Consider the following 27,774-nt stretch of genomic DNA (forward strand, 5'->3'; position numbering starts at 1 on the left):
AGTCCTTGGTCATGGCTGTGAGTGTATTTCATTTCTGTTGTAAGGCAGTGACAGAATCCTCCTTTCAGAAAATCCTTGTCTCAACCTCTGTGATTTGTTCGATGACCTTCCTAGAGACCTGCTGGATCAATGTGACATCCTAACCCACTGCCCGAACTTAGCATCTAGCATGATCGTGACTAGGTTATGGCTTCCAAAACCGTTGTGTTATCTTGGACAGCACCCTCCTGACCTCATGTACCTGAGGTAAAAGAGTAGCCTACTCGTTGGGCATACTTGATTGGCTTTTAATGCGAGGCATGTGTGGGTAAAATATAAAGTGGCCCTGTGACTCACCTAATCATAACTATATTAGTGTTCTGCTTGGTGACGGGTGAAACAGCCAGGACAGTCTCCCTTAATATGGCACAGGCGGCTTCACAGAGTTGCAGGTGCAATCAGGATGTCCAGAAAGGCAATGACAGGAAGCATACCATTGACATCTGCACCAGGACATAATCTGGCCACTTCTGCAACAGGCACACTCTCTCTTAGCGTGGCCCCCAAATGGAGTTACACCCTGAATGATGCATGGGCCCTTTTTGAACCCCAGGAGTTTGCCAAGGAGATATAGATAAGAGATCTGCAGAACTACAAGCTGTGGTCATCTACAGCACCAGGCTCGGGCTTTCCATCATGTACCCAGTATACGGTCCGAGGGTCTTCCCAGGAACCACAGTGCCCACATGGGGAATAGGATCACCACCGGTCTACCTGGATGACCCAGGTCTGAGGAGGGGATCAAAGCCACCCTACAACCTCATGCTCCCCTTGGAGTAGCCTCTGGCATTCCCAGGATGTGTGCAGGCAGAAGAAAGGACAGGTGAGAACTATCACTGGAGGACTCACACAGTCCAAGCTCTCTCAGGTGACTTGGAGGAGAAAGAAGGGTACACTGAACCAAGCAAGTCTGCAACCCTGCCCCCAGTCGCTCACCACCAACCCGTCTCCCACGCGTTGGAGGTTTAGATAGACCTATGTTCACCTTTAACAGACTGCATCACTGAAAGAGTCCCCCAACAGTGCAGCAGTCCAATTTAGGTTGCCCCACCAGCCAGGAGGGACATGTCCCCATGAAGTAAGAAGGGCGGCGGGGTGTCTGCATCTGCACTCACCGCTGCCTCTCTCTCAGCCACAGGTCTCCACCTGGTATCTTGAGGAAGGGGAAGAGGGACTGTTGTAGTGAATCCTATCTTGTTTTAATGGGAAACAGGAGTTAGCTTAGCCTTCTGGCTTGCAGACCTGTGCCCCCGTCACCTAGTGACTTTTACCATACTCAGCTTGCTCTGTTTTGGTGCAATTATTTAATGATATGTTTTCAAAATGGCTGTATTTTTTCTACTTAGGCCAATATTTTAGTTTCACCTTGGGGTCAATATCAAGCGACAAAGATAAACAAACTGGAGGTATTCACATTAGGGCCCATATTTATACTTTTTGACGCTAAACTGCGCTAACGCAGTTTAGCGTCAAAAAGTTTTGCGCCGTCTAACGCCATTCTGAAGCGCCATGCGGGCGCCGTATTTATGGAATGGCGTTAGACGGCGCAATCAGACCGGCGCTGCCTGGTTTGCGTGGGAAAAAACCACGTAGACCAGACAGCGCCGGCGTAGGGGGAAAATGGCGCATGGGCGTCTTAAAATGGGGCAAGTCAGGTTACGTCGAAAAAATCGTCTTAACCCGACTTGCGCCATTTTTTAACGACGCCCATCCCCCATCAACATGACTCCTATCATTGTAAAGATAGGAGTAATGCCCCCTTGCCCAATGGCCATGCCCAGGGGACTTCTGTCCCCTGGGCATGGTCATTGGGCATAGTGGCATGTAGGGGGGCACAAATCAGGCCCCCCTATGCCACAAAATATTATTAAAAAAAAAAAAAAAAAAACTTACCTGAACTTACCTGAATGTCCCTGGGGTGGGTCCCTCCAGCCTTGGGTGTCCTCCTGGGGTGGGCAAGGGTGGCAGGGGGGGTCCCTGGGGGCAGGGGAGGGCACTCTGGGCTCATTTTGAGCCCACTTGTCCCTTAACGCCATGCCTGACCCAGGCGTTAAAAAGCGGCGCAAATGCGCCGTTTTTAGCCACGCCCACTCCCGGGCGTCACTTTTGCCCGGGAGTATAAATACCACGTAAAGGCCTGGGAGTCATTTTTTAGACGGGAACGCCTCCCTTGCATATCATTAACGCAAGGAAGGGGTTCACACTAAAAAATGACGCACATTCCGGGAACTTTGGCGCTATTCGCCTCTAACGCCATAGTATAAATATGGCGTTAGTTGGCGTTAGTTTTGCGTCGAAATTGCGTCAAAAAAAACGACGCAATTTCGGCGCAAACGGAGTATAAATATGGCCCTAGGTACTTTCCCTCGTCACGCCTTCGAGGGAATTGTTTAAATAAATTGCTGTCCCAAGCCTGTCTTGTTATCTATTGTTTGGGAACAGATCTACATCAGGGTTCCGAGCAGATCTGTATAAATAGACCTCACTTAGACAGATAGTCAGAGGGATTCCGACCAGATGTCATCGCTGCTATCGATGCTGCATGCTGCCTTGACGCTGACCCAGTCTTCATATCCCTACGGAGTCTGAGCTAGAGACCTCATTCCAAGGTAACAAGGGTTGGGGGCTCTTCTCATGGACATGCTATTGGCAGATTAGGTTTAACACACCTAGCTCTCTTTTAGGTTAGAGATTATGTACATTATGTTATGGTATTAGGATATATTTCACATCTCATGTCATTCTATGTCATTGCAAAAGGGTGGGGGTCTTTGTATTAATGACTCCTGTGTTCACAATTTCTTCTTGCATTATTCATTATCCTAATCATTGCAGCCCATGAAACTTATCGTAGATTGCAGTTTTGTTAATACAAGCTATTGAAAACTTCACTGCATCTCCTTCATTGCCTGTGTTTGATTGAGACATGCTGTTAGTGTGAGAAAAGGATACTCCCCGTTTAACCACAACACTCACTGAGATTTCACACTCTTGAGTCCATGAGTAAAGGCTGCCACAAATCATCTTTTACTGCTTGGGTTTTTGGTGAGGTGCTGGTTGTGAGCCGGAAGGAGTGGGCCAACAGTTGCGACTTGTTGTAGGACTGGCATAGTTGCCTGCAAACATAACAACTGTCATCGTTAAACCAGCAGTCTTGCCTAGAGCAATAGTCACACTACCACACTGTCATACCCCTGGCAAAGCCACCAGCTATCCCACCCTTCTAGGAAATCTCCCAGGGCCCGCTGCCTCCGCTCCGGAACCAGTCCGTGTACTTCTGGCCCACTGTGCAGAGCCAATCACTGCCAGGCCGCACAGTGCATGGAGGTCCAGTCCAGTGAGCAGCCTGGGCCAAGCAATCTCCATCCACCAGCGAGGGGGACAATGCACCCAATGCACCCAATGCACCTAACAAAGCAGGAGGGTTCACAGGGCCTTCCTGGCTACAACCACTAGTGGGGAAGGCAATATCCGCAGCACTTTCAATTATAGTGTACTCCCACACAGTGCTGTGAGGCAATGTCACCAGCCAACTGCGGCCGACAGTCTCCGCCAGGCACTTTTAGAATGCTGCACCTAAGAAGTCGCCTTCGGCAACTCCATGTTTTACGGGCTGAAGAGAACCGAGATGGCAGTGTCCACTGTGCGATGTGGGCCAGGATTACATTGGATGAGTGGCGGACACGAGGAGCAGAGTTAAGATGAGGCCGTCATGCTCAGCGATCAGGCCACACACCCCAAACTTGCCTTTTTTAGTATTTACAAGTGAGTCCTAAGGTAGGCCTTAGCGACCTATGAGGCAGGGTGACTAATATTAAAAAGAAGGATATGTGCCCATATGTGCAAAAGGAAATTGCATTTCTTAACGGCCTGAATCGCAATTTCGGTCCATTAAGAAACACAATACTGCCTTTCCACATGTACAAAGTACTAAATGCAGGTGAGAAATGCAATTTCTAGCCCGTAGAAATTGCATTTTGTGATTCCCTAAATAGGAAATGGCAAATAGGGACTTTCTATTTACAATTTCCTAAGCGCATGTACAAAGCATTTCCTAAATGCTAAATGGGCATCTAATCCGATGGCAACCATGTGTAATTTGAAAACAGCGCCCAAAATTATTTTTTTAAAGTGTCATAGAATGCACACTTGCCCCTAGGGCATTTGTACGCTTTACATGTGCATCACTATTTGTTGGGATGCATCAATCGTAGCACCCTTAGTTGTGCATTTCCTATTAGGAAATCGCAAATTTGGAAATGCAAAACCATTTGTACCTATAGGACTTTAGGCCTACAGTATCAAAAGGTATAGCATTTCCTAAATAGCAATTTCATACTAGAAATTCCTACTCCATAGAACTCGCTGTTAGGAAATCGCAAAAATTGTATATTACAATTTGCTTTTCCTAAATAGCGATTTCTTAGGATTCGCTATTTAGAAAAAGCAAAACTAGAATTTCATACATCTGGCCCATTGTTCTATAATGGTTTATATGTCCTGACAGTAAAAACTCACAATTTCTGTTTTCACTGTAACCAGGCTGGTAGTCCTATTAGCTAACATGGGGCACACTAGCCCATTCACTAAGTGCTAACTTCCATTTGTGACCAAGGGAAGAAAGAGTCTGACATCTTGGACTTGGGCACAGAGAGGGGTTGTTTAGTGCCAATTTCCCAGGAAAAGGTGCAGGAGTGGATAGGGATGCCCAAGGGAATTTTGCACCCATATGTTAGGGAGTTCTCCTCACCCAGAAAGTTGAAATTGGCAATAAACTGGTACCTCTGGCTACCAGCCTGAGAACACCACTGGACTCATAGAGAACAGAAGTAGGACATCATCTGCTGAACCTGTGGCTCTCAGAAAGAAAGGCTATAGCAAGGAAGACTGCGCCTGCTAAACCAAGACAGGACCTCAGAAAGAGAATGGGTGCTCTTGCTGTTAAACCCATGGCAAGAAACACCTAGGGCAAGACATGCTCACACTTGTGCAAGGGCCAGTGAGTGGACTCCAAGGGCTAGGTAGTTAGCCTCCTGTTAAGCTTCAGGGGCGCAAGAGCTAAAGAGGCCCTGCACTTGCATGGTGGCCAGTTGTCATTGGGCCTGCCATGGACTCTGCTGGAGTGGCCTGTCAGATTGAGTCCTATCTCTCAAGACTCTTGGTTGGTGCTAAAGATTATTCTAACTCCCCACAGCTCTGTATGGTTTGACACTAAAGCAAAGAAAAAATATTTTGGACACAGAGGTTGAGGCTGTTAAACTTCCAGTACATTGCCAGTTTGTAGGTAGCCTTAAAAGCTTAACAACAACCAAGTCTCCCCACCGGACAGCTGGACTTCACCTGACCACAAACATCAAGCCAAATGCCAAATCCAGTGCTGCCTAGGACCCCGGCTGTTAGAAATGGGGTCTTTGGTTAGCAGTCAGGTTACGCCCTGTCCAAGCAAGGACCCTCACTCTAGTCAGGGTAAATCACACACAATCCAAATTATCCTGTACCCACCCTCTGGTAGCTTGGCACTGAGCAGTAAGGCTTAACTTAGAAGGCAATGTGTAAAGTATTTGTGCAAAACATCATGCAATAACACAGTAGGACACCACAAAATACACCACACAGTGTTTAGAAAAATATATCATATTTATCCAGTAAGATGCAGGTCAAAACGAATAAGATGCAATAAGCATATGTTGAGATATCACTGTAAAAATTATATAAAGTGTCTTTAGTCTCTCAAAAGCAATAAATGTCTCTTCCAAGCACAAAGTACCTGATTTGCGTTCAAAATCTCGCAAGGAACCGCAGAGGAGGAGATGCGTGGAAAACAGGGAGGTGTGCGTTGATTTCTTGGGCCACACACAGAGATGCGTCGTTTATTTTTCATGCAGGGAATGCCTTGTGTCAATTTCTGGTGCTCAGTCTTGGATCCTATTCGGGTTGTGGGGTTTTCGGACGCCCCGGGGACGATGCCTTGAAATCCGGCACTGACAGGACAAAGTCACAGGGGCTGCATCGATCCAGTGGGCATTGCGTGGAAATTCCTACCACACAGCAGGCGATTCCTCTAAGGAAGTCGTGCTGTGTCGTTCCAGCTGGGCTGTGCATCGAATTTCTGGTCACTACGTTGGCGCCGTGTCTATCTTCTCCTTGCGAAGTCGGGCTGCGTTGTTTTGGTTTGGCGTGTGGTGAATTTTTCACCGCAATGAGGTTGTTTGTCGTTTTCTTCCGGCTGTGCGTTGATTTCCACCACACAGGGAGTTCTTCTTGCAGGAATGAAGTACTTTTGGTCCTGAGACTTCAGGGAACAGGAGGCAAGCTCTCTCCAAGCCCTTGGAGAGCACTTCTCAGCACAGCCAGGCAGCAGCAAGGCAGCAGGACAACAGCACGGCAGCAGTCCTTCTCAGAAAGTAGTCAGGTGAGTCCTTTGGGCAGCCAGGCAGTTCTTCTTGGCAGGTTGCAGGTTCTGGTTTAAGTTCTCTTCTCCAGGAAGTGTCTGTGACAAGAGTGTCTTGTCAAGAAGTATCTGAGTTGGTAGGGTCAGAGACCCTGCTTAAATACCCAAATGTGCCTTTGAAGTGGGGGAGACTTCAAAGAGTGGCTTCGAAGTGCACAAGGTCTCCTTTCAGTTCCATCCTGTCTGCCAGGGTCCCAGTAGGTCGTGTGGCTGTCCTTTGTGTGAGGGCAGGCCACTGTCCTTTGACATGCAAGTGCCAGGCCCTCCACCCTCCCAGCCCAGGAAGACCCATTCAATATACAGATGTGTGCAAGTGTGACTGAGCATCCTGTGTTTGGGGTTGTTTGAGTGAATGCACAAGGGAGCTGTCAACTAAACCTAGTCAGACGTGGATTGGAAGGCACAGAAGGATTTAAGTGTATAGAAATGCTCACTTTCTAAAAGTAGCATTTCTAAAATAGTAATATAAAATCCAACTTCACCATAAAGCAGGATTTTGTATCACCATTCTGGTCATACTAAATGTGACCTGCCTACTCCTTTCAGATCAGGATCTACCATTCAAACAGTATTTGAGGGTAGCCCTAACGCTATCCTATGAAAGGAGCAGGCCTCACATCAGTGTAAAAATTAATGTAGGAGTTTTACACTACCAGGACATATAGAACACAAATGTTCATATTCTGCCTTTTACCTACATAGCACCCTGCCCTATGGGCTACCTAGTGCCTACCTTAGGGATGACTTATATGTGGAAAAAGGGGAGTTTAGGGCTTGGCAAGTACTTTTAAATGCCAAGTCGAAGTGGCAGTGAAACTGCACACACAAGCACTGCAAGGGCAAGTCTGAGACATGGTTAGGGGGCTACTTACGTGGGTGGCACAACCATTGCTGCAGCCCACTAGTAGCAATTAATTTACAGGCCCTGGGCACATGTAGTGCACTTGACTAGGGACTTACAAGTAAATTAAATAAGCCAATTGGGTCTGAGCCACTGTCACCATATTTTAAGGAGAGAGCATATGCACTTTAGCACTGATAAAGTGTGCAGAGTCCTAAAGCCAGCAAAAATGAGGTCAGAAAAAGAGAAGGAGGAAGGCAAAAAGTTTGGGGGTGATCCTGCAGAAAGGCCTTTTCCAACACCGGCAATGAGCCTTTGGTGAGAATATGAACCAGAGAAGTTATTAGGTAGAAAGATGAAAGTTTGATAGGGACCAGTCTGGCCCATGCATTTGACCAGAGCTCCATTGGGAACTCCCTAAATATTAGCATTTCGCTGATACCTTGTAGTGGAGGCTCATAGTCTACCACTCAGAGTGAAAAACAGTGATTTAAAACCTTTTTGAATAAATTGCAGTGAAAACAGTGATTTAAAAATATTTTTGGTTGAATTGCAGTGATTTAGGAAAACCTTTAAAAAGCATAACTCTGGTCCCCTTTATTAGATGTTTGCTGTTTTGGTGTCAATTTAAAGAAGAAAATCTTTATATAGATTGGAGTGAGGTTTTTATTGTGTTGTATTTCTTACTTATTGACTGTTTTTGTACTGATAAATGTTTTACAGATATTTTGTTTTAAGTTAAGACTGACTGCTCTGTGCTACAGCTACACAGGACTGTGCTAAGGTTTGATTTGAATAAATCTAACTGGATCTCATACAGAATAGTAACATTATTACTTGACATTATTTCTTGGAGATGTCCGTCATCCACAACAACTAACAATCCCCGCATGGCTTTGACTGATGGGTAAGTGGTCCTAAATGTACTATTTGTTTGTTTCGTGTCCTTACCAGATCATCCTCGGTGTCAAACAGAGCAAGGTACCCGCTGTGTGAGAAGCAGAACCTCTGGCTCTCGTCCCAGTCCCCTTCCTGTTTATACATCATCGAGAAGTAATAGCATTTGTTTCTACTGTAGAGCCAGTCCATGGGGCAGGGCTCTAAGTAATGAAGCACTGGGACATCCTGTGATGAATAGTGCCCTAAGAACAGAAAATGTGAAATAATCATTATTCCTCTCGTAATTTCCTCAATATCTCACCTTGTTATCATACTGATGTTCCGTGACTCATTACTATTCATCATTTTTAATTCAAGTCAACACAGGAGTCTGTTGTGATGCAAATTATGTTATTTATATATAAAGAGCAAACCCAGCTACAATACAGTGGATGTGGGGAGCCGACGAGGCTTGTACGGGCTGAGGGGCTCCTCTTCAGTTTCCAACGTGGGCAGCCATCAGTCTCAGATGGGCACCCCATGAAATAATGTGCCTGAGAGTGCAATTTACAGTAATTGCTTTCTTGATGATCAAGGTTGTGCAACCATTTCTCAAGGGTTTTTAGCCCTAAATGCCTTATTTACAATTGACTGCGATGGTGCAGCGGCTCACACTGCAGGGCCATATCTGCAAGGCCACGTAAAGCCACCCTGTGTGGTTTTTCACGGCCTTGTAGATTTGGACTGAGGCAATGCAGCACAGGTCTCCATGTTGCCATTGGCATTACAGTGGGTATTTCCACGTAACACCCATGGCAATTGATACATTCCCAGACTCACAAGATTTTGTAAACCTGGGAATGCATCAAAAGTCTATGCCTTTCCAGGGGAGGTGTAAGGGAGGCGCAACAAGGAGAAATACCTTTATTTCTGCAGCACACATAGAAAGTTGAAAATGTCTCTCGTGATTGTTTTTGTGCATGAAGGTTTCCTTTCCTGCACAAAAACAATCATTCCTGCAATGCAGACACCCTTGCACCATGGTGCAAGGGTGTCTGCCTGGACTCATGGCAGCCATTGAGTTCCAGCACAGGGGAAAAAGGACACAAATGACCTGCATCTCATAGATACGGTGCACTCCTGCCCTTTTTGTTAATGCTGGATAGCACCGCAAGAATCCTTGCGCCACTGCCCTGCTCCAAACCTCATAAATGAGGGTATAAATGTATACTGTTATTCAGAATATCTAGGTTTAGGTGTAATAGAGAGATGTAGGCCCCACAACAGTTTAAACATTAAGAGATGCTCACTGACCAGCTTATCACCTATGGGTGTATGTCCTAGCAATATGGCTGGTCTAAAATTATTTACAGATCTATAGGTCAAGCCAAATACAACAAAAAATTAATCAACAAGTGCAAGTCTGACCCCAAGTGATCTGCACCCTGTTTGTTGTACCTACGTACCCATCTCTTCGAATTGGAAGAATATAATGTATGTAGGTTGGAGGACTACACTTGTTAGATATAGAAATTAGCCTGTTGAGAAATGCCTGACATTTGCCACTGACTCCTAAAACCCTTCAAGCCATGACCCAAACCTGCTGTGACCGAATCAATGGGTGCAAGAGGCCCATGAGAAGATCTGATAAGGGCCTGAGTTGTACAGGAAGGTCATATGATAAATACAGAATAAGTTCCAATTCTGAAGGAATATGTCTGTAGCACACACTGCTAGGTCTAGCCTTCAGCTGAAGAACGTTTTCAACTGTCTGTTCAGTCTGGAGGCAAAAAGATTTACGCTGAAAAGACCCCATCTCTGATTTTAAGTTTCAAACACTTGGGAATGCAGCATCTAATTGCTGCTGCTGTGGAGATATCTGGAGTTCTAGTTCCATCTAACATTCCGTTGCCCCAGAATGTACTCCACTACCACTGAAACATGATGCTGTAGTCAAAGCTGCCAGAAATCCTTGGCTGTTTGCACCAACTTTTAGGATTGTGTTCTCCCCATTTTGTTGATTTAGCTTACTGCAGAAATACTGTCCATCCTCAATTGTATGCGGCAGTTCATTTTCTCATAGAGGGCCTGATTAGAGTCTGACGGACAGGTTACTTCATCACAAATGTTATGGATATCCTGTCTGAATGGCAGTTGTAAAACACCAGACAGCATATCCATCACGTTTGTGGTAGAGTTACCCATCCACCGAAATCAAATCAGGCCCAAAGTCCTTAAGGCAAATGATCCTGCAAGAAGTTCCAGACAATTCATGTGAAGTCTTAATTCTGTCTCTGACCATCTGCCTCCTGTGAAGACTGGACTGCATCATGCACCCCTGCCTCATCTGCTGGTGTTGAGCTCTATAACTGTTGCACAAAAATAGTCTTACCATCACAGGCCTCCACATGTTCCAGACACCAAGACAGTTCTGCCTTACTTCCATCAATAAGGTTAAATGATTTGCATAAGACAGGCCCTTGTGAAGATGTTTAATCTTCAACACCTGAAGGCCCTGTAATGGGGAGGTCCTGAAATATTGTCTGGATTGAGGATGCTAACGTTCTTACAACCTTGTGTAATAGTCACAACTGGTGAGTGCTGTCCTCAATTCCTTCCAGGAAGTGTATACATTCAAAAAGTACTCACACTGATTTTGTGGAATTATTAGATGTTAGAAATGGGGTCTTTGGTTGACAGTCAGGTTACCCCCTGTTCAAGCAAGGACCCTCACTCTAGTCAGGGTAAAAGAGAATCACCCTCAGCTAACCCCTGCTTACCCCCTTGGTAGCTTGGCAGAGCAGTAGGCTTAACTTCAGAGAGCTAGGTGTAAAGTATTTGTACCAACACACACAGTAACTTAATGAAAACACTACAAAATGACACAACACCGGTTTAGAAAAATAGGAAATATTTATCTAAACAAAACAAGACCAAAACTAAAAAAATCCGACATACACAAGTCAAGTTATGAATTTTTTAAGATTAAACTAAAAAATAGCGCTTAGAAACAAAAAATGCTTCAATGAGATGTTAACACGACGTCGTGACGGAGTCGTTCCCAACAAGCCGACACCAGCGGCGCCGGACACGGAGTCGTGTAGACCCCCAAGTACAGTACCTTTGGTGAAGAGTGAAAACAAGCCGAGGCGCGAAGTCAAGAATCGCGGCGTCTGTGCGAAACTTTAAATCCGTGCACTTCAAGCGGCGTCGGTCACGGCGTGGTGCGGCGACTTCCACGGAGTCGCGGACTTCAGCGGGGCTGCTGCGGCGACGGGCCTGCGAAGAGTGTCGCGTTCGAGCGAAGGTCACGGCGTCAGGTGCAGGCGGCGTTACCGGATTCAGCAGCGGCGTCGGTCCGGAGTCGTCCGAAGTCGATTTCCTTGGATTTCCACCAGCTTTCCTTTCAAGGGCCCAGGGACTGGATAGGGCACCACTTGTCAGAGCAGGAGTCTCTCCAGAGACTCCAGGTGCTGGCAGAGAGAAGTCTTTGCTGTCCCTGAGACTTCAAACAACAGGAGGCAAGCTCTAAATCAAGCCCTTGGAGATTTCTTCACAAGATGGAAGGCACACAAAGTCCAGTCTTTGCCCTCTTACTCTGGCAGAAGCAGCACTGCAGGAAAGCTCCACAAAGCACAGTCACAGGCAGGGCAGCACTTCTTCCTCAGCTATCAGCTCTTCTCCAGGCAGAGGTTCCTCTTGCTTCCAGAAGTGTTTCTAAAGTCTGTAGATTTGGGTGCCCTTCTTATACTCATTTTAGTCTTTGAAGTCACCTTTCTTCAAAGGGGACTCACACCTACTTGTGAAATCCTGCCTTGCCCAGGCAAGTCATCAGACACACAGCAGGGGGTTGGAGCCGGCATTGTCAGAGGCAGGCAGAGTCCTTTCAGATGAGAGTGACCACTCCACCCCTCCCTCCTAGCAGAGATGGCTAATCAGGAAATGCAGGTTACACCCCAGCCCCCTTTGTGTCACTGTCTGGTGTGAGGTGAAAAACAACCCAACTGTCAAATTGACCCAGACAGGGAATCCACAAACACGGCAGAGTCACAGAATGGTTTAAGCAAGAAAATGCTCACTTTCTAAAAGTGGCATTTTCAAACGCACAATCTTAAAATCAACTTTACTAAAAGATGAATTTTTAAATTGTGAGTTCAGGGACCCCAAACTCCACATGTCCATCTACTCTCTAGGGGAATCTACACTTTAATCATATTTAAAGGTAGCCCCCATGTTATCCTATGAGAGAGACAGGCCTTGCAACAGTGAAAAACTAAGTTGGCAGTATTTCACTGTCAGGACATATAAACCACATTACTATATGTTCTACCTTATCCATACACTGCACCCTGCCCTTGGGGCTACCTAGGGCCTACCTTAGGGGTGCCTTACATGTAAGAAAAGGGAAGGTTTAGGCCTGGCAAGTGGGTACACTTGCCAAGTCGAATTTACAGTGTAAAAATACACACAGACACTGCAGTGGCAGGTCTGAGACATGATTACAGAGCTACTTATGTGGGTGGCACAACCAGTGCTGCAGGCCCACTAGTAGCATTTGATTTACAGGCCCTGGCACCTCTAGTGCACCTTACTAGGGACTTACTAGTAAATCAAATATGCCAATCATGGATAAACCAATTACATACAATTTACACGGAAAGCATATGCACTTTAGCACTGGTTAGCAGTGGTAAAGTGCTCAGAGTTGAAAAGCCAACAGCAACAGGTCAGAAAAAAATAGGAGGCAGGAGGCAAAAAGACTGGGGATGACCCTGCATAAGCAAAAGTCCAACACGACCCCCTACCAGCCTAAAGCCAGGGGAGAACAATCAATACCTTGATGTACTTCCCTGATTGGGGCGATAGAACAAGGACCCAGGCCCACAACAGCAGGGGCATGTTCCAGTTCTATGCCTTCCTGACTCCAGTTGGATCCCTCTGTCCATACTCTCAGGGCCCACTAAGCTAACCCATGGGGAACCCTTCTCCACATCTACAGACACCATCTGTGCAACACCTAACTTTACTTTGCTCACAGATGTATTGCAATGGGCAGATAGTACCACCAGGGCCAACACAGTGGTGTTGCCCACTCCACCCCCCGGGGTGTGACTCTCGTCCTCCCCCCCCCAGGGGCAACTCTGTCCACCAGGACAGCAAGCCACAGTGGCCCCAGACAACTGTCAGGGATGAGAGCCCGACCTCTGGCCTCTCTAACCACTGTGACTGTGGAGAGTGGGGGGCGGTAGCCCCAGGTGCCTGGCACCCTTTGACTACTCTCTCTTCCACCAGGTCAGGGATGACAACCTGACCCTGGTCCTCCCCTCTGGGGCTCTGTACCCTCCCTGCAGAAGCGGCACCCCCAGAGTCAAAAACTGTCAGGGTGCTTGTAGAAGCAGTCCTGCACAATTCTTCCACCAGTGCAGGGATGTTAACCTGCAACTGATCCTCCAACCTGGGGTCTGTACCTTCAGGTTGGACCAGGGCCAGGGGTGAGGCTTCCCTCCCCCTGCCCTCTCTTCTGGGGTCCTGAACCACCCAACTAGGAGTGGCCCCCCCAAAAGACAACATGGTAGGGTGTAGGAAAGTACCATCTTGCCTGGCATGTTACCCCCATCTTTCACTGTATATATGTTGTTTTAGTTGTATGTGTCACTGGGACCCTGGTAACCCAGGGCCCCAGTGCTCATAAGTGTGCCTGAATGTGTTACCTGTGTAGTGACTAACTGTCTCACTGAGGCTCTGCTAATCAGAACCTCAGTGGTTATGCTCTCTCATTTCTTTCCAAATTGTCACTGACAGGCTAGTGACCATTTTTACCAATTTACATTGGCTTACTGGAACACCCTTATAATTCCCTAGTATATGGTACTGAGGTACCCAGGGTATTGGGGTTCCAGGAGATCCCTATGGGCTGCAGCATTTCTTTTGCCACCCATAGGGAGCTCTGACAAATCTTACACAGGCCTGCCACTGCAGCCTGAGTGAAATAACGTCCACGTTATTTCACAGCCATTTTACACTGCACTTAAGTAACTTATAAGTCACCTATATGTCTAACCTTTACCTGGTAAAGGTTAGGTGCAAAGTTACTTAGTGTGAGGGCACCCTGGCACTAGCCAAGGTGCCCCCACATTGTTCAGAGCCAATTCACTGAACTTTGTGAGTGCGGGGACACCATTACACGCGTGCACTACATATAGGTCACTACCTATATGTAGCTTCACCATGGTAACTCCGAATATGGCCATGTAACATGTCTATGATCATGGAATTGCCCCCTCTATGCCATCCTGGCATTGTTGGTACAATTCCATGATCCCAGTGGTCTGTAGCACAGACCCTGGTACTGCCAGACTGCCCTTCCTGGGGTTTCTCTGCAGCTGCTGCTGCTGCTAACCCCTCAGACAGGCAGCTGCCCTCCTGGGGTCCAGCCAGGCCTGGCCCAGGATGGCAGAACAAAGAACTTCCTCTGAGAGAGGGTGTGACACCCTCTCCCTTTGGAAAATGGTGTGAAGGCAGGGGAGGAGTAGCCTCCCCCAGCCTCTGGAAATGCTTTGTTGGGCACAGATGTGCCCAATTCTGCATAAGCCAGTCTACACCGGTTCAGGGACCCCTTAGCCCCTGCTCTGGCGCGAAACTGGACAAAGGAAAGGGGAGTGACCACGCCCCTGACCTGCACCTCCCCTGGGAGGTGTCCAGAGCTCCTCCAGTGTGCTCCAGACCTCTGCCATCTTGGAAACAGAGGTGCTGCTGGCACACTGGACTGCTCTGAGTGGCCAGTGCCACCAGGTGACGTCAGAGACTCCTTGTGATAGGCTCCTTCAGGTGTTAGTAGCCTTTCCTCTCTCCTAGGTAGCCAAACCCTCTTTTCTGGCTATTTAGGGTCTCTGTCTCTGGGGAAACTTCAGATAACGAATGCATGAGCTCAGCCGAGTTCCTCTGCATCTCCCTCTTCACCTTCTGATAAGGAATCGACCGCTGATCGCGCTGGAAGCCTGCAAACCTGCAACATAGTAGCAAAGACGACTACTGCAACTCTGTAACGCTGATCCTGCCGCCTTCTCGACTGTTTTCCTGCTTGTGCATGCTGTGGGGGTAGTCTGCCTCCTCTCTGCACCAGAAGCTCCGAAGAAATCTCCCGTGGGTCGACGGAATCTTCCCCCTGCAACCGCAGGCACCAAAAAGCTGCATTACCGGTCCTTTGGGTCTCCTCTCAGCACGACGAGCGAGGTCCCTCGAATCCAGCGACACCGTCCAAGTGACCCCCACAGTCCAGTGACTCTTCAGCCCAAGTTTGGTGGAGGTAAGTCCTTGCCTCACCTCGCTGGGCTGCATTGCTGGGAACTGCGACTTTGCAAGCTACTCCGGCCCCTGTGCACTTCCGGCGGAAATCCTTCGTGCACAGCCAAGCCTGGGTCCACGGCACTCTAACCTGCATTGCACGACTTTCTAAGTTGGTCTCCGGCGACGTGGGACTCCTTTGTGCAACTTCGGCGAGCACCGTTTCACACATCCTCGTAGTGCCTGTTTCTGGCACTTCTCCGGGTGCTACCTGCTTCAGTGAGGGCTCTTTGTCTTGCTCGACGTCCCCTCTCTCTGCAGGTCCAATTTGCGACCTTCTGGTCCCTCCTGGGCCCCAGCGGCGTCCAAAAACGCCAAACGCACGATTTGCGTGTAGCAAGGCTTGTTGGCGTCCATCCGGCGGGAAAACACTTCTGCACGACTCTCCAACGCGTGGTGGATCCATCCTCCAAAGGGGAAGTCTCTAGCCCTTGTCGTTCCTGCAGTATTCACAGTTCTTCAGCCTAGTAAGAGCTTCTTTGCACCAACCACTGGCATTTCTTGGGCATCTGCCCATCTCCGAGCTGCTTGTGACTTTTGGACTTGGTCCCCTTGTTCCACAGGTACCCTCAGACAGGAATCCATCGTTGTTGCATTGCTGATTTGTGTTTTCCTTGCATTCTCCCTCTAACACGACTATTTTGTCCTTAGGGGAACTTTAGTGCACTTTGCACTCACTTTTCAGGGTCTTGGGGAGGGTTATTTTTCTAACTCTCACTATTTTCTAATAGTCCCAGCGACCCTCTACAAGGTCACATAGGTTTGGGGTCCATTCGTGGTTCGCATTCCACTTCTGGAGTATATGGTTTGTGTTGCCCCTATCCCTATGTTTCCCCATTGCATCCTATTGTAACTATACATTGTTTGCACTGTTTTCTAAGACTATACTGCATATTTTTGCTATTGTGTATATATATCTTGTGTATATTTCCTATCCTCTCACTGAGGGTACACTCTAAGATACTTTGGCATATTGTCATAAAAATAAAGTACCTTTATTTTTAGTATAACTGTGTATTGTGTTTTCTTATGATATTGTGCATATGACACTAAGTGGTACTGTAGTAGCTTCACACGTCTCCTAGTTCAGCCTGAGCTGCTTTGCTAAGCTACCATTATCTATCAGCCTAAGCTGCTAGACACCCTATACACTAATAAGGGATAACTGGGCCTGGTGCAAAGTGCAAGTACCCCTTGGTACTCACTACAAGCCAGTCCAGCCTCCTACATAGGGGCACTGTTAGCAGTAGCCCCTTCCTCCAGGTCAGGGGGGACACCCTGAACCTGGCCTCCCAATCCAGGGTCTATACCCTTAGATTGCACTGGGGCCAGGGGTGAGGCTCTTTCTCCCCTGCCCCTACTCTCAGGGTTCTGCACCCCCCCTTCAGGGAGAGTACCCCTTGAAATCACACCAGGGGGGGTGATTGGGCAAACCGCCCACCCCTTCAGATCAGGGTTTACCCCCTGCACCTGATCCTCCAGTCCAGGGTCTGTACCCACAGACTGGACCACTGCCTGGCAACCCAGGACTTCCGGGGGGCATACCTACCCCCCACCAGGTCAGAGCTTACCCTCTGAACCTGGTCATCCAACCCAGGGTCACCACCCTGCGGTTGAACCACTGCCTGGCGCACCAGGACTTCCTTGGGAGCACACCTACTCCCCATCAGGTCAGAGTTTACCCCCTGAACCTGATCATCCAACCCAGAGTCACCACCCTGCGGTTGAATCATTGCCTGGCGCACCAGGACTTCCTGGGGGGAACACCTACCCCCCACCAGGGAACCGCTTTCCCCAAGGGCCACACAAGAGTCTGGCAGGCGCAGGTCTCCTGAACTCTGCCCATCTGACAGAGTCTGGATTCCCCCCAACCCAGAAATGGTCTCACCAAGGTCATTCATGGGGGGCTCTGCTCTCAGAGCTGACCCCTTACCCTCCAGGTTCTCCATTGGGGTCCGCAACCCCCTCTCAAACCTCTGGCTGGACTTCTGCACCCCCTCACTAGGAGTGGTACTGCCAGACACCTGAACTGGTGGGACGCTGGCTACAGCCACCCCCCCAAGTTCTCCTGACACTGTGGGGTCTCCCTCAACAGATGGCCCTATGGTACAGGCTAGGCTCCCCTCCTGGTGTTCCCTCATGGAACCCTCAAGGACCTGGGACCGGATCTCGGGCACCTTGGGCCTCAACCCATCCCCATTCCCTCTCCTCTGAGACTGGACATGGGGTCCCTCACCCATCCCACTACACTGGGACCTACCTGGGACACTACAATCCTTCCCTACCTCACCTGGTTGGGAACTACCTAGACCACTCCTCTCAGGAGCACCCCCAAATGCCTCTTCAGACTCTCTGGTACTCACCCAGAAGTCTGCCTCCATTGTAAGCTCCCTGGGGTCAGAGAACTCACACTCCACCTGGTGTTGGCATAGCTCTGGAAAATAAGGACTAGACATATGCTCTCCAGCAATTACATCACTCAGCCCCTCACATGAATTAACCAAAGTACCCTTCACCCAACCATCCAGTGACTCTGCTTTGAAAAAGCACCCCACATCACCCTCCTGAGACTGGTGAGACAGTACCTGACTGTCCCTGACACTCAACCCACACTCTTCTGGGATGTCTTCACACTCCATAACCAGGACTTCTACCTGGGGGGAACCCCTCTCCCTGTCACTCTCACCTAGAGTCAGTAGAGTGTCCCTCCCACCAGTAGGAATATGACTCCCCATGCCAGTTCCCCAATCCACCTCAGGGACCCTGTGCATCACTGGAGCTACCTCATACCCCTGAACCTCCTGGCGTGTGTTAACTCCCTCCTTCAAGTAGGGCACCACATCTCTGGGCATGTGCACTTCTTCAGCAGTACTGGATACAAGATTTTTGCTGCCACCATTCCAGCTGGACTCAGCCCTCATGACTTCCAGCTCTCTCAATTTAAGCTTGTAAGCATAAATCATCCTTTTTATCTCTAAGTCCCTTTCCCACTTGTCGTACTCCCTTTGCATCCTCAACTTTTCTGCCTCCAACCGGCGAGCCCTTTCTGCCTGTCTGTCCTGCACATCTTTAGTAGTCAGACCCTTAGAGGACCTACCGCTATCACTCCTGGAGAACCTCCCACCAGGTGTAACAGGTACCTCTAATACACCACAGTGTAGACTCTGCACTTTCCCATCCATATCTTCTGTGTGCCCCCCAGCTTCCTTGGCTGTCACCCAGGCCCTCAATGCCTCTTGCAGCTCCCCCTTCCTGGCAGAGCTCTTAACGTGACAGGCAAGATCTTCACAGAACTGTTTCAATTGAGCAACTGAGTACCTCTTCAGTTTTCCTAATTCAAACACAGCTCCAGCTGTTGCATCTCCAGATCGAGACATGATGGCAACAAGTGCAAAGTTCCAACGGCAGAAAACAAGTTCCCAATAAAGTAAAAAGAGTCATTCAAGGGATCAGCAAAATCATGGAAGTAGAACAAAAAGGAGTCCTTAAGAGAAAAAGCAAAAGATCACCAAACAAGTAGTATGTGGTCACGTAGTGGTCTGAGATCAAAACAGTAGTGTACACTTAATCACTGTATGTCAAGTACAAATACAAGTCCAAATCCCAACCGCTGATCACCAATGTTAGAAATGGGGTCTTTGGTTGACAGTCAGGTTACCCCCTGTTCAAGCAAGGACCCTCACTCTAGTCAGGGTAAAAGAGAATCACCCTCAGCTAACCCCTGCTTACCCCCTTGGTAGCTTGGCAGAGCAGTAGGCTTAACTTCAGAGAGCTAGGTGTAAAGTATTTGTACCAACACACACAGTAACTTAATGAAAACACTACAAAATGACACAACACCGGTTTAGAAAAATAGGAAATATTTATCTAAACAAAACAAGACCAAAACTACAAAAATCTGACATACACAAGTCAAGTTATGCATTTTTAAAGATTAAACTCAAAAATAGCGCTTAGAAACAAAAAATGCTTCAATGAGATGTTAACACGGCGTCGTGACGGAGTCGTTCCCAACAAGCCGACACCAGCGGCGCCGGACATGGAGTCGTGTAGACCCCCAAGTACAGTACCTATGGTGAAGAGTGAAAACAAGCCGAGGCGCGAAGTCAGGAATCGCGGCGTCTGTGCGAAACTTTGAATCCGTGCACTTCAAGCGGCGTCGGTCACTGCGTGGTGCGGCGACTTCCACGGAGTCGCGGACTTCAGCGGGGCTGCTGCGGCTACGGGCCTGCGAAGAGTGTCGCGTTCCAGCGAAGGTCACGGCGTCAGGTGCAGGCGGCGTTACCGGATTCAGCAGCGGCGGCGGTCCGGAGTCGTCCGAAGTCGATTTCCTTGGATTTCCACCAGCTTTCCTTTCAAGGGCCCAGGGACTGGATAGGGCACCACTTGTCAGAGCAGGAGTCTCTCCAGAGACTCCAGGTGCTGGCAGAGAGAAGTCTTTGCTGTCCCTGAGACTTCAAACAACAGGAGGCAAGCTCTAAATCAAGCCCTTGGAGATTTCTTCACAAGATGGAAGGCACACAAAGTCCAGTCTTTGCCCTCTTACTCTGGCAGAAGCAGCACTGCAGGAAAGCTCCACAAAGCACAGTCACAGGCAGGGCAGCACTTCTTCCTCAGCTATCAGCTCTTCTCCAGGCAGAGGTTCCTCTTGGTTCCAGAAGTGTTTCTAAAGTCTGTAGATTTGGGTGCCCTTCTTATACTCATTTTAGTCTTTGAAGTCACCTTTCTTCAAAGGGGACTCACACCTACTTGTGAAATCCTGCCTTGCCCAGGCAAGTCATCAGACACACAGCAGGGGGTTGGAGCCGGCATTGGCAGAGGCAGGTAGAGTCCTTTCAGATGAGAGTGACCACTCCACCCCTCCCTCCTAGCAGAGATGGCTAATCAGGAAATGCAGGTTACACCCCAGCCCCCTTTGTGTCACTGTCGGGTGTGAGGTGAAAAACAACCCAACTGTCAAACTGACCCAGACAGGGAATCCACAAACACGGCAGAGTCACAGAATGGTTTAAGCAAGAAAATGCTCACTTTCTAAAAGTGGCATTTTCAAACGCACAATCTTAAAATCAACTTTACTAAAACATGTATTTTTAAATTGTGAGTTCAGGGACCCCAAACTCCACATGTTCATCTACTCTCTAGGGGAATCTACACTTTAATCATATTTACAGGTAGCCCCCATGTTATCCTATGAGAGAGACAGGCCTGGCAACAGTGAAAAACTAAGTTGGCAGTATTTCACTGTCAGGACATATAAACCACATTACTATATGTCCTACCTTATCCATACACTGCACCCTGCCCTTGGGGCTACCTAGGGCCTACCTTAGGGGTGCCTTACATGTAAGAAAAGGGAAGGTTTAGGCCTGGCAAGTGGGTACACTTGCCAAGTCGAATTTACAGTGTAAAAATACACACAGACACTGCAGTGGCAGGTCTGAGACATGATTACAGAGCTACTTATGTGGGTGGCACAACCAGTGCTGCAGGCCCACTAGTAGCATTTGATTTACAGGCCCTGGCACCTCTAGTGCACCTTACTAGGGACTTACTAGTAAATCAAATATGCCAATCATGGATAAACCAATTACATACAATTTACACGGAGAGCATATGCACTTTAGCACTGGTTAGCAGTGGTAAAGTGCTCAGAGTTGAAAAGCCAACAGCAACAGGTCAGAAAAAAATAGGAGGCAGGAGGCAAAAAGACTGGGGATGACCCTGCATAAGCAAAAGTCCAACATTAGATCATCCAGATAAGCAATTGTTTGGATCCCTCCGGCTCTAGGAGAATCAACCTGTAGCTTCTATCAACTTGATGAAACGCCAAGGACCTGCTGAGAGGCCGATTGGGAGAATGGTGAATTTTTAATATTGGGTGCAGCACTGAAACTGAAGGAAGCACTTGTGAGAAGCAAATGTTGAGATTAAGAGATACGCATCATTCAGGTCCAATGAGACCATTAATCTTGAAATTCCTGTGCACAATTCAGCCATTGAATTCTCTCAGGCTCAGTTCCAGCCTGTACACTCCTCCTTCCCTTTCTTTCACAAGAAACACAGTAATAGAAAACCCCCTGGAATTAGGTTAATAAATGGTGCTCTTTCCAACATAAATCTCTGCATCTATAAAACTCTGTTCTAGGTGTGAAAAATCAAACTGTCTGGGGCAGTGTGCTTAATCGGTGTGCCATAAAATTCTACCTCAAATCCCTGAACCATATCCAGAACCCAAGCTTTCTGAGTAATGTGAAGGAACAAATGTACCCTGCCTAACAAAGTCACACCCGATATTCAAATAAATCATACCATTAAATCCAGAACTAGGTCCACTAGCTCCCACAGGTCCTGGATCCACTTGATCCTGCTCCACTGTAGTCACCTCTGGCCCTACAGGGTAAAAATGTACCTCCTTTGGAGGTATCATACCAACCACATCTGCGGTAAGGAAACATATTTGGGAGCCTAGTTTGAGGAAACAACCACATGATCGTCCTCTATGTATCCTGGCCCTATGAAAAAGGCTGAGTTAAAAGATCTTCTTGAGGGACAATTGAGCTTTGTTCCAAGAATGCTTCAGAGTTTTTTCACAAATAGGTCACCTAATAAGATGCCATCTACCACAAGGCTCCCTTCTGCTGAAGCTGAATCTGAAAATTACAAATCAATTCTCTTCAGGATGGAACAGTGACTCTATACTGAAACTGCGGAATTGGCAGACTCGATTGGCACACTATGTGCTGGGTCCAGCTAGCCAAAATATCTGGGTCAATGGGAAAGCCATTGTGGTTTGCTAAATGTCATCTCAAGGCACTTCATTGTGACCAGACAAATCAAGGAATGTGTACTGTATGCCTCACAGGATTTACACATCCTTTGTTATGGTCTTTTGAGGATTTTCTTACAAAAGTCATTTTAGTAGAGTCCAGCTCTAACTTTACCCGGTAAGGCAGATCCCGACATTCAGTCTGTAAACAAGTACGCGTCCTTCTTAGAACCCTTGTACCCATAATCTGATTTGTAGATAGTTTGCTACTTCAGGGTCCAATTGTCAAATCTAGGATGGACAATGTCATCTAGTTCAAATGTTAGGACCTTTGACAGTATCACCAATGCAGCAGCCATTGAGGTGTTGTTTGTTTTTCTTGTATGCTGTGTCACAATGAAAAGGAGGTGTTTTTGAGAGAAATTAGCATGGTCTGAATCCATACTGATGCCCTGAAGGGTGCATGAACCAGAAGTGGCTCGTGGTGGTGCCAGAGCACCATAGCCATGATCAGTTAGGTAAGTTTGAGATCATTTTTGCAACATCATTTGAATGAGCTGGCACTAGGTTTGGAAGACTTATTATCTGAGACAATCTTTCAGTGATCAGAGGTCTTGAATCAAGATCCCCTTCTTGATAATGGGAGTAGTGCTTCAACTGTCTTGTAAATAGTTTAGGAGCTACTGCTAAAGCACAATTTACACATTGGTGAAAGGAGCTGTCCAAATCGTTCACCATTCCTCTTCAAAAAGGTTCTTAGCGGCATCTGTCCCACAGTAATCATGACACTGCTCCATATCAAAGGGCTGTGATTCAGCCATGGAGTAAGGTAATATATACAGATTGCTAACCTTAAAAGGGCAGTAGGGGATCTGTCCTCAACAAAACGTCGTATAAAGACTTTCTTTACAAAATAAGTTGTGGCGGTGTGTGCCTTGACTCCCAAAACTAAGACTTTCCAAATTATTCCAACCTCAGAGATCCAGTCTCCTGAGGAGCCCAACAAGGGATTCTGGACAAGTCATTTGATATTGAATATATTAAGGCCCAGATTTAACAGAAAATGATGGTGCGTGGACTGCGCCAAATTTGCCAGCGTCATGCACCGTTATTTTAAAAATGCAGGGATGCGCTGTATTTACTAGAATACGGCATACCCCTGTGTTTCCCTCTGCACAGGTGCTAAATTTTCTGCCGTGCACCAGCACAGCAACCTTTGCACCATAGTGCAAGGATGGATGCGTTGAGGGTGAGATTGTTTTTGTGCAGGAAGGAATGCCTTGTTGCACCATGTTAACGCCACCCCGGAGGTGGCGTTAGATTTTGGCGCTGCTTAAGGTTTACGAAAGCTCAGGAGTGTCTTGAAAAGGGACACTCCGGTGGTGCTAGGGGCTCTTAAATATGTCCCTTAATACTTGTGCTTCTAGTGGGCAGAGTGCAAACCTTCTGCCAGAATGCGCTGATTGTGCATTTCTAACAATGCGGGTCAGCGTTGCGCATGTATGTTGCAAGCCTAGGTATTGAAATAGGACTGTCCTTGCGCAACACAGAGGCCACCGAGTGCAGACTTTTCCGTGGCTCCCACTCCAGTGAAGACTGTCTTCAAGGGCAAATGACATCAAATAGACAATGCAGAAGTATAAGCAACACATTCCAGCAACACAAAATGTAAACATGATGCAGAGAGCCTACTCCATGCTGCCGATAAGCAAAAGCTGACGGAGCGCACAAAACAGGAGTCCGCAGCTAGAAACCAAGCAACAGGCACTAAAGCTCATGCTCCTCCAAGAAAATGTGCAGTAAAAGAAATAGAATCATAATCTTAGCCTTTGGGGGGGCTAAAGAAAGGTGCTGTAGGCTTTTATGATGCTACATTTAATAAGAACAATGTGCATCATTGGTCCATCATTCAGAGCCAGTAATTCTTGGTATATCTTTGTTAGAAAAATCCCAATATTTATGTGTGTATTTGTATAAGTATTCACTATATAGAAATATGAATTGTACAATTCATGATTTCTTTTCTCACATGAATTTAGTGCAGAAACATTATTTTTAGGTCGAGCATAGGCAGCGCATGCGCTGTCTCTCCGAGACATTTAGTAATCGATATGTCTGTTGACAGCCAGCCCTTTGCCTTTTCATTTATTTTTTTGATTGTCTTGTAAATATCATTCCTTTGTAGTGGTTCATTTGGCTTTAGTCTCTCCTTTATAGTTGTTTGGTAACACCTACACAGCACCACCTAACTACAGTAAACTTTCCCACAGTGTGTTGAAGTATTTGGTTTGGAACTATGAATTTTTTTGTTTGCTTTTGTTGAACCCGCGTGCAGCTTTTGTTTTGTTTGGGTTTGTAATTGAAAAAGTGTTTGCACGTTTCAATTTTTTTTTTTTTTTTTGTGGAAGGAACTCACATACATACATATTTTGATGAACAGGTGCGTAATGAATGGCCGCTTTTTTTGTAAATATTACGGAGTGTGGTGGGAACTTAGTTACATTAAAGGAGAGTGCTTTTATATTGTAGAGGATTTATAATAATTTGTTAAACCTGTATGCAGCTTATTTTTGCCTATTTGCTCTATAGTTTTATTTCCTAATTTTACTGTAATGTGGAAATAGTAAGAGACGCTGCATTGGTAACTGTATTTGCAAAGTGGAGAGAAGTTGATACATTAAAGGGAACTTTAAAAGAAAATGCTCTCATATTGTAGTGTATTTTTTTTTTATTGAATGTGTATGTAGTTTATTTTGGCTTGGATCTGTAACTGAACATTTGTTTGTGCGTTGTTGGAATTTTTTAAGTGGGAGGAACCTGTTTGCATTGCGATAACTTGGCGCGTAATGGAAGTTGGTATTTTTTTGCAAATTTTACAGGAGTTTCGTTCACTGTTATGTAAGTGGGCATCAGTTCATGTATTGTAGGAATGTGTTTAAACTATGTGCTGGCTCCCTCTCTAAGAGTTGGTGCGTGCCCATCTTTCTACATGCTCTCATTAAGGACCAAGATTTTATTAGGTCTGTTTCATGTGTTTCAACTGCATTCATTTTTTATTTAAACATTGTATATCTAATGATTTAAAATAGTACTTGCTGAAAGCTTCACATAATACAAGCAGATGAAGGAGCTGTGAACTAAACATTGATCACATATGGGACAGAATGTCCGTGGGATACATTGAATCCGCTCCAAACAACTGCATTGCAGAGGCTATAGTGTTTGTTCTTGTTAGACCTGGCAGCTTTTTGGCATACTTCTCCTGTCTTTTTACCTTCTAAACTCCTGTTTTTTATGGTATACTGGACTCTGTTTTTTCTGGTTTATTGTCTCTGCGCACTTTGCCACTGCTAATCAGTGCCAAAATACAAGTGCTCCCTATATAAATGGTATGGTTGATTGGTTTATCTCTGATTGGCGCATTCAATTTACTGGTAGATCCCTAGTAAAGTGCACTGGAGGTGCCCAGGGCCTGTAAATCAAATGCTACTAGTGGCCTGCAGCACTGGTTGTGCCACCCACATGAGTAGCCCTGTAAACATGGCTCAGACCTGCCACTGCAGTGTCTGTAGGTGCAGTTTTAAACTGCAAATTCAACTTGCTAAGCCAGGCCTAAACCTTCCCTTTTCCTACATGTAAGGTACCCCTAAGGTAGGCCCTGGGTAGCCCCATGAGCAGGGTGTTAAAGGTGGGACATGTACTGTTGTGCATTACATGTCCTAACAGTGAAATACTGCTAAATTCAGTCTTCATTGCTGCAAGGCCTATCTCTCTCATAGGTTAACATGGGGGCTGCCTTTAAATAACTTTAAAGTCTAGATTCCCTTTGAGAGCAGATAGAAAAATTGAGTTTGGGGTCTCTGAACCCACAATTTAAAAATACATCTTTCAGTGAAGTTGTTTTTAGATTGTTAGTTTGAAAATGCCACTTTTAGAAAGTAGACATTTTCTTGCTTAAACCAATCTGTGACTCTGCCTGTTTGTGGATTCCCTGTCTGGGTCAGTTTGACAGTTGGGCTGTTTACACCTCTCCTCTAGACAGCAACACACAGGGAGCTGGGGTGTAGCCTGCATATGCTGGTGAGCCATCTGAGCTAGAGTGGAGGGAGGAGTGGTCACTTACACCTGAAAGGACTGTGCCTGCCCTTGGACAATGCAGTCTCCAACCACCTGGTGTGTGTCTGGGGCCTGGCCTGGGCAAGGCAGGATCATGTCAACAACAGAGACTTCCCTTTGAAGTTGGGCAACTTCAAAGGCAGAAAGGGGTATAAGTAGTGGACCCAAGATCCCAGACTTCTAGAAACTTTCTTAAAATCAAGAGGAACCTCTGCAACTAGAAGACATGAAGAGCTGAAGGATGAGTACAGTCCCTTTGCTGTGTTGCTTTGCTGGGTTGGCCTGCAGTTACTTCTCCTGCCTTAAAAGAGAGCAAAGGGTGAACTCATGGTTAAGAAAGCTCTTGAAGAGCTTGGAATAGAGCTTACCATCTGTTGGAAGTCTCAGGGATATCAAATACTTCAGTTTCATCTGCCTACAGTACTGGGAACTGTGTGCTTTGTGCTGTTTAGGAAGAAAAACCAGTGTGACGCAGCCAACGATGCTGCTGGCCTGCACCATGAACTGCCGACGCCGCACGGAGTCACACTGCCCCGCTTCGCACCACAACCCTGGTCTCACTGACGCTGTCATCTGACACCGCCACTGTGCCACTGCTTGCACCATGACCTGTGGGCCCCGCACTCCGCCATCACATTGTTCACACCACAGCCTGGGCATTCCCGATGCCGACGCACCTGTTGACACTGGCGCTGCTGCCTGCAACGTGGCCTGTGGACACCACTTGTGAGGAACACGAAGGACCGTCCCGTCCTGCACTGCAGCCCTGGCCCACCAATGCCAGCAACATCAACTCCATTGTCGGCAACAGATGTCACTGTCTGCATGAGACCCGTGGATGCTGCACGCAGCCCGTCCCACTTCGCACTGACGACCTGGGCATACCAACATCAGCGCATCAGCAACGACAACGCCACTGCCTGCACCGTGATCTGGTGACACCACATGTCACACTGCCCTGCCTGCACCGTGACTTGCGGGCACCGCAGGTCGCATCGTTTCACTTCACACAGCAGCCCCAACATCATCCACGCCAGCGCTTCTGACTTCATAAGCCCGGAGTTTGATCTGCAACGCATGTGACTTAAGGGCCCGATGACCTCCACACCGACTTCCAGAAACCAACATTGCAACGCCAGCGATACCGCTCTCCGGATCTCATCACGAGGATCACGATGCCCTGCAATTCCAAAGGTACTGTTTGTGGGAATTCTCAACACCGTAACTGGCCCACAACACTGCTGCCAGCCTGAACTGTTGGTTTTGTTCATCACAACGCCGTGATAGTCGCAGGTGGAGTTATTGACTGCAAGGAACTGTATTTTTAAGTAATTCTTG

General features: G+C 47.2%; 1 protein-coding gene across 1 annotated transcript in view; it reads right to left on the reverse strand.

The window, feature by feature from the left end:
* Positions 1-27,774, reverse strand: part of LOC138275140 (C-type lectin domain family 2 member L-like) — a 124,724-nt gene that overhangs the window by 64,479 nt on the left and 32,471 nt on the right. Inside the window, exon 3 of the mRNA XM_069219071.1 lies at positions 8,283-8,473. Coding sequence (XP_069075172.1) covers positions 8,283-8,473 — 191 coding nt within the window. The remainder of the gene's footprint in view (positions 1-8,282; positions 8,474-27,774) is intronic.

The sequence above is a fragment of the Pleurodeles waltl genome, chromosome 2_2 (assembly GCF_031143425.1).
Source record: "Pleurodeles waltl isolate 20211129_DDA chromosome 2_2, aPleWal1.hap1.20221129, whole genome shotgun sequence".
In the NCBI taxonomy this organism is placed as follows: Eukaryota; Metazoa; Chordata; class Amphibia; order Caudata; family Salamandridae; genus Pleurodeles; species Pleurodeles waltl.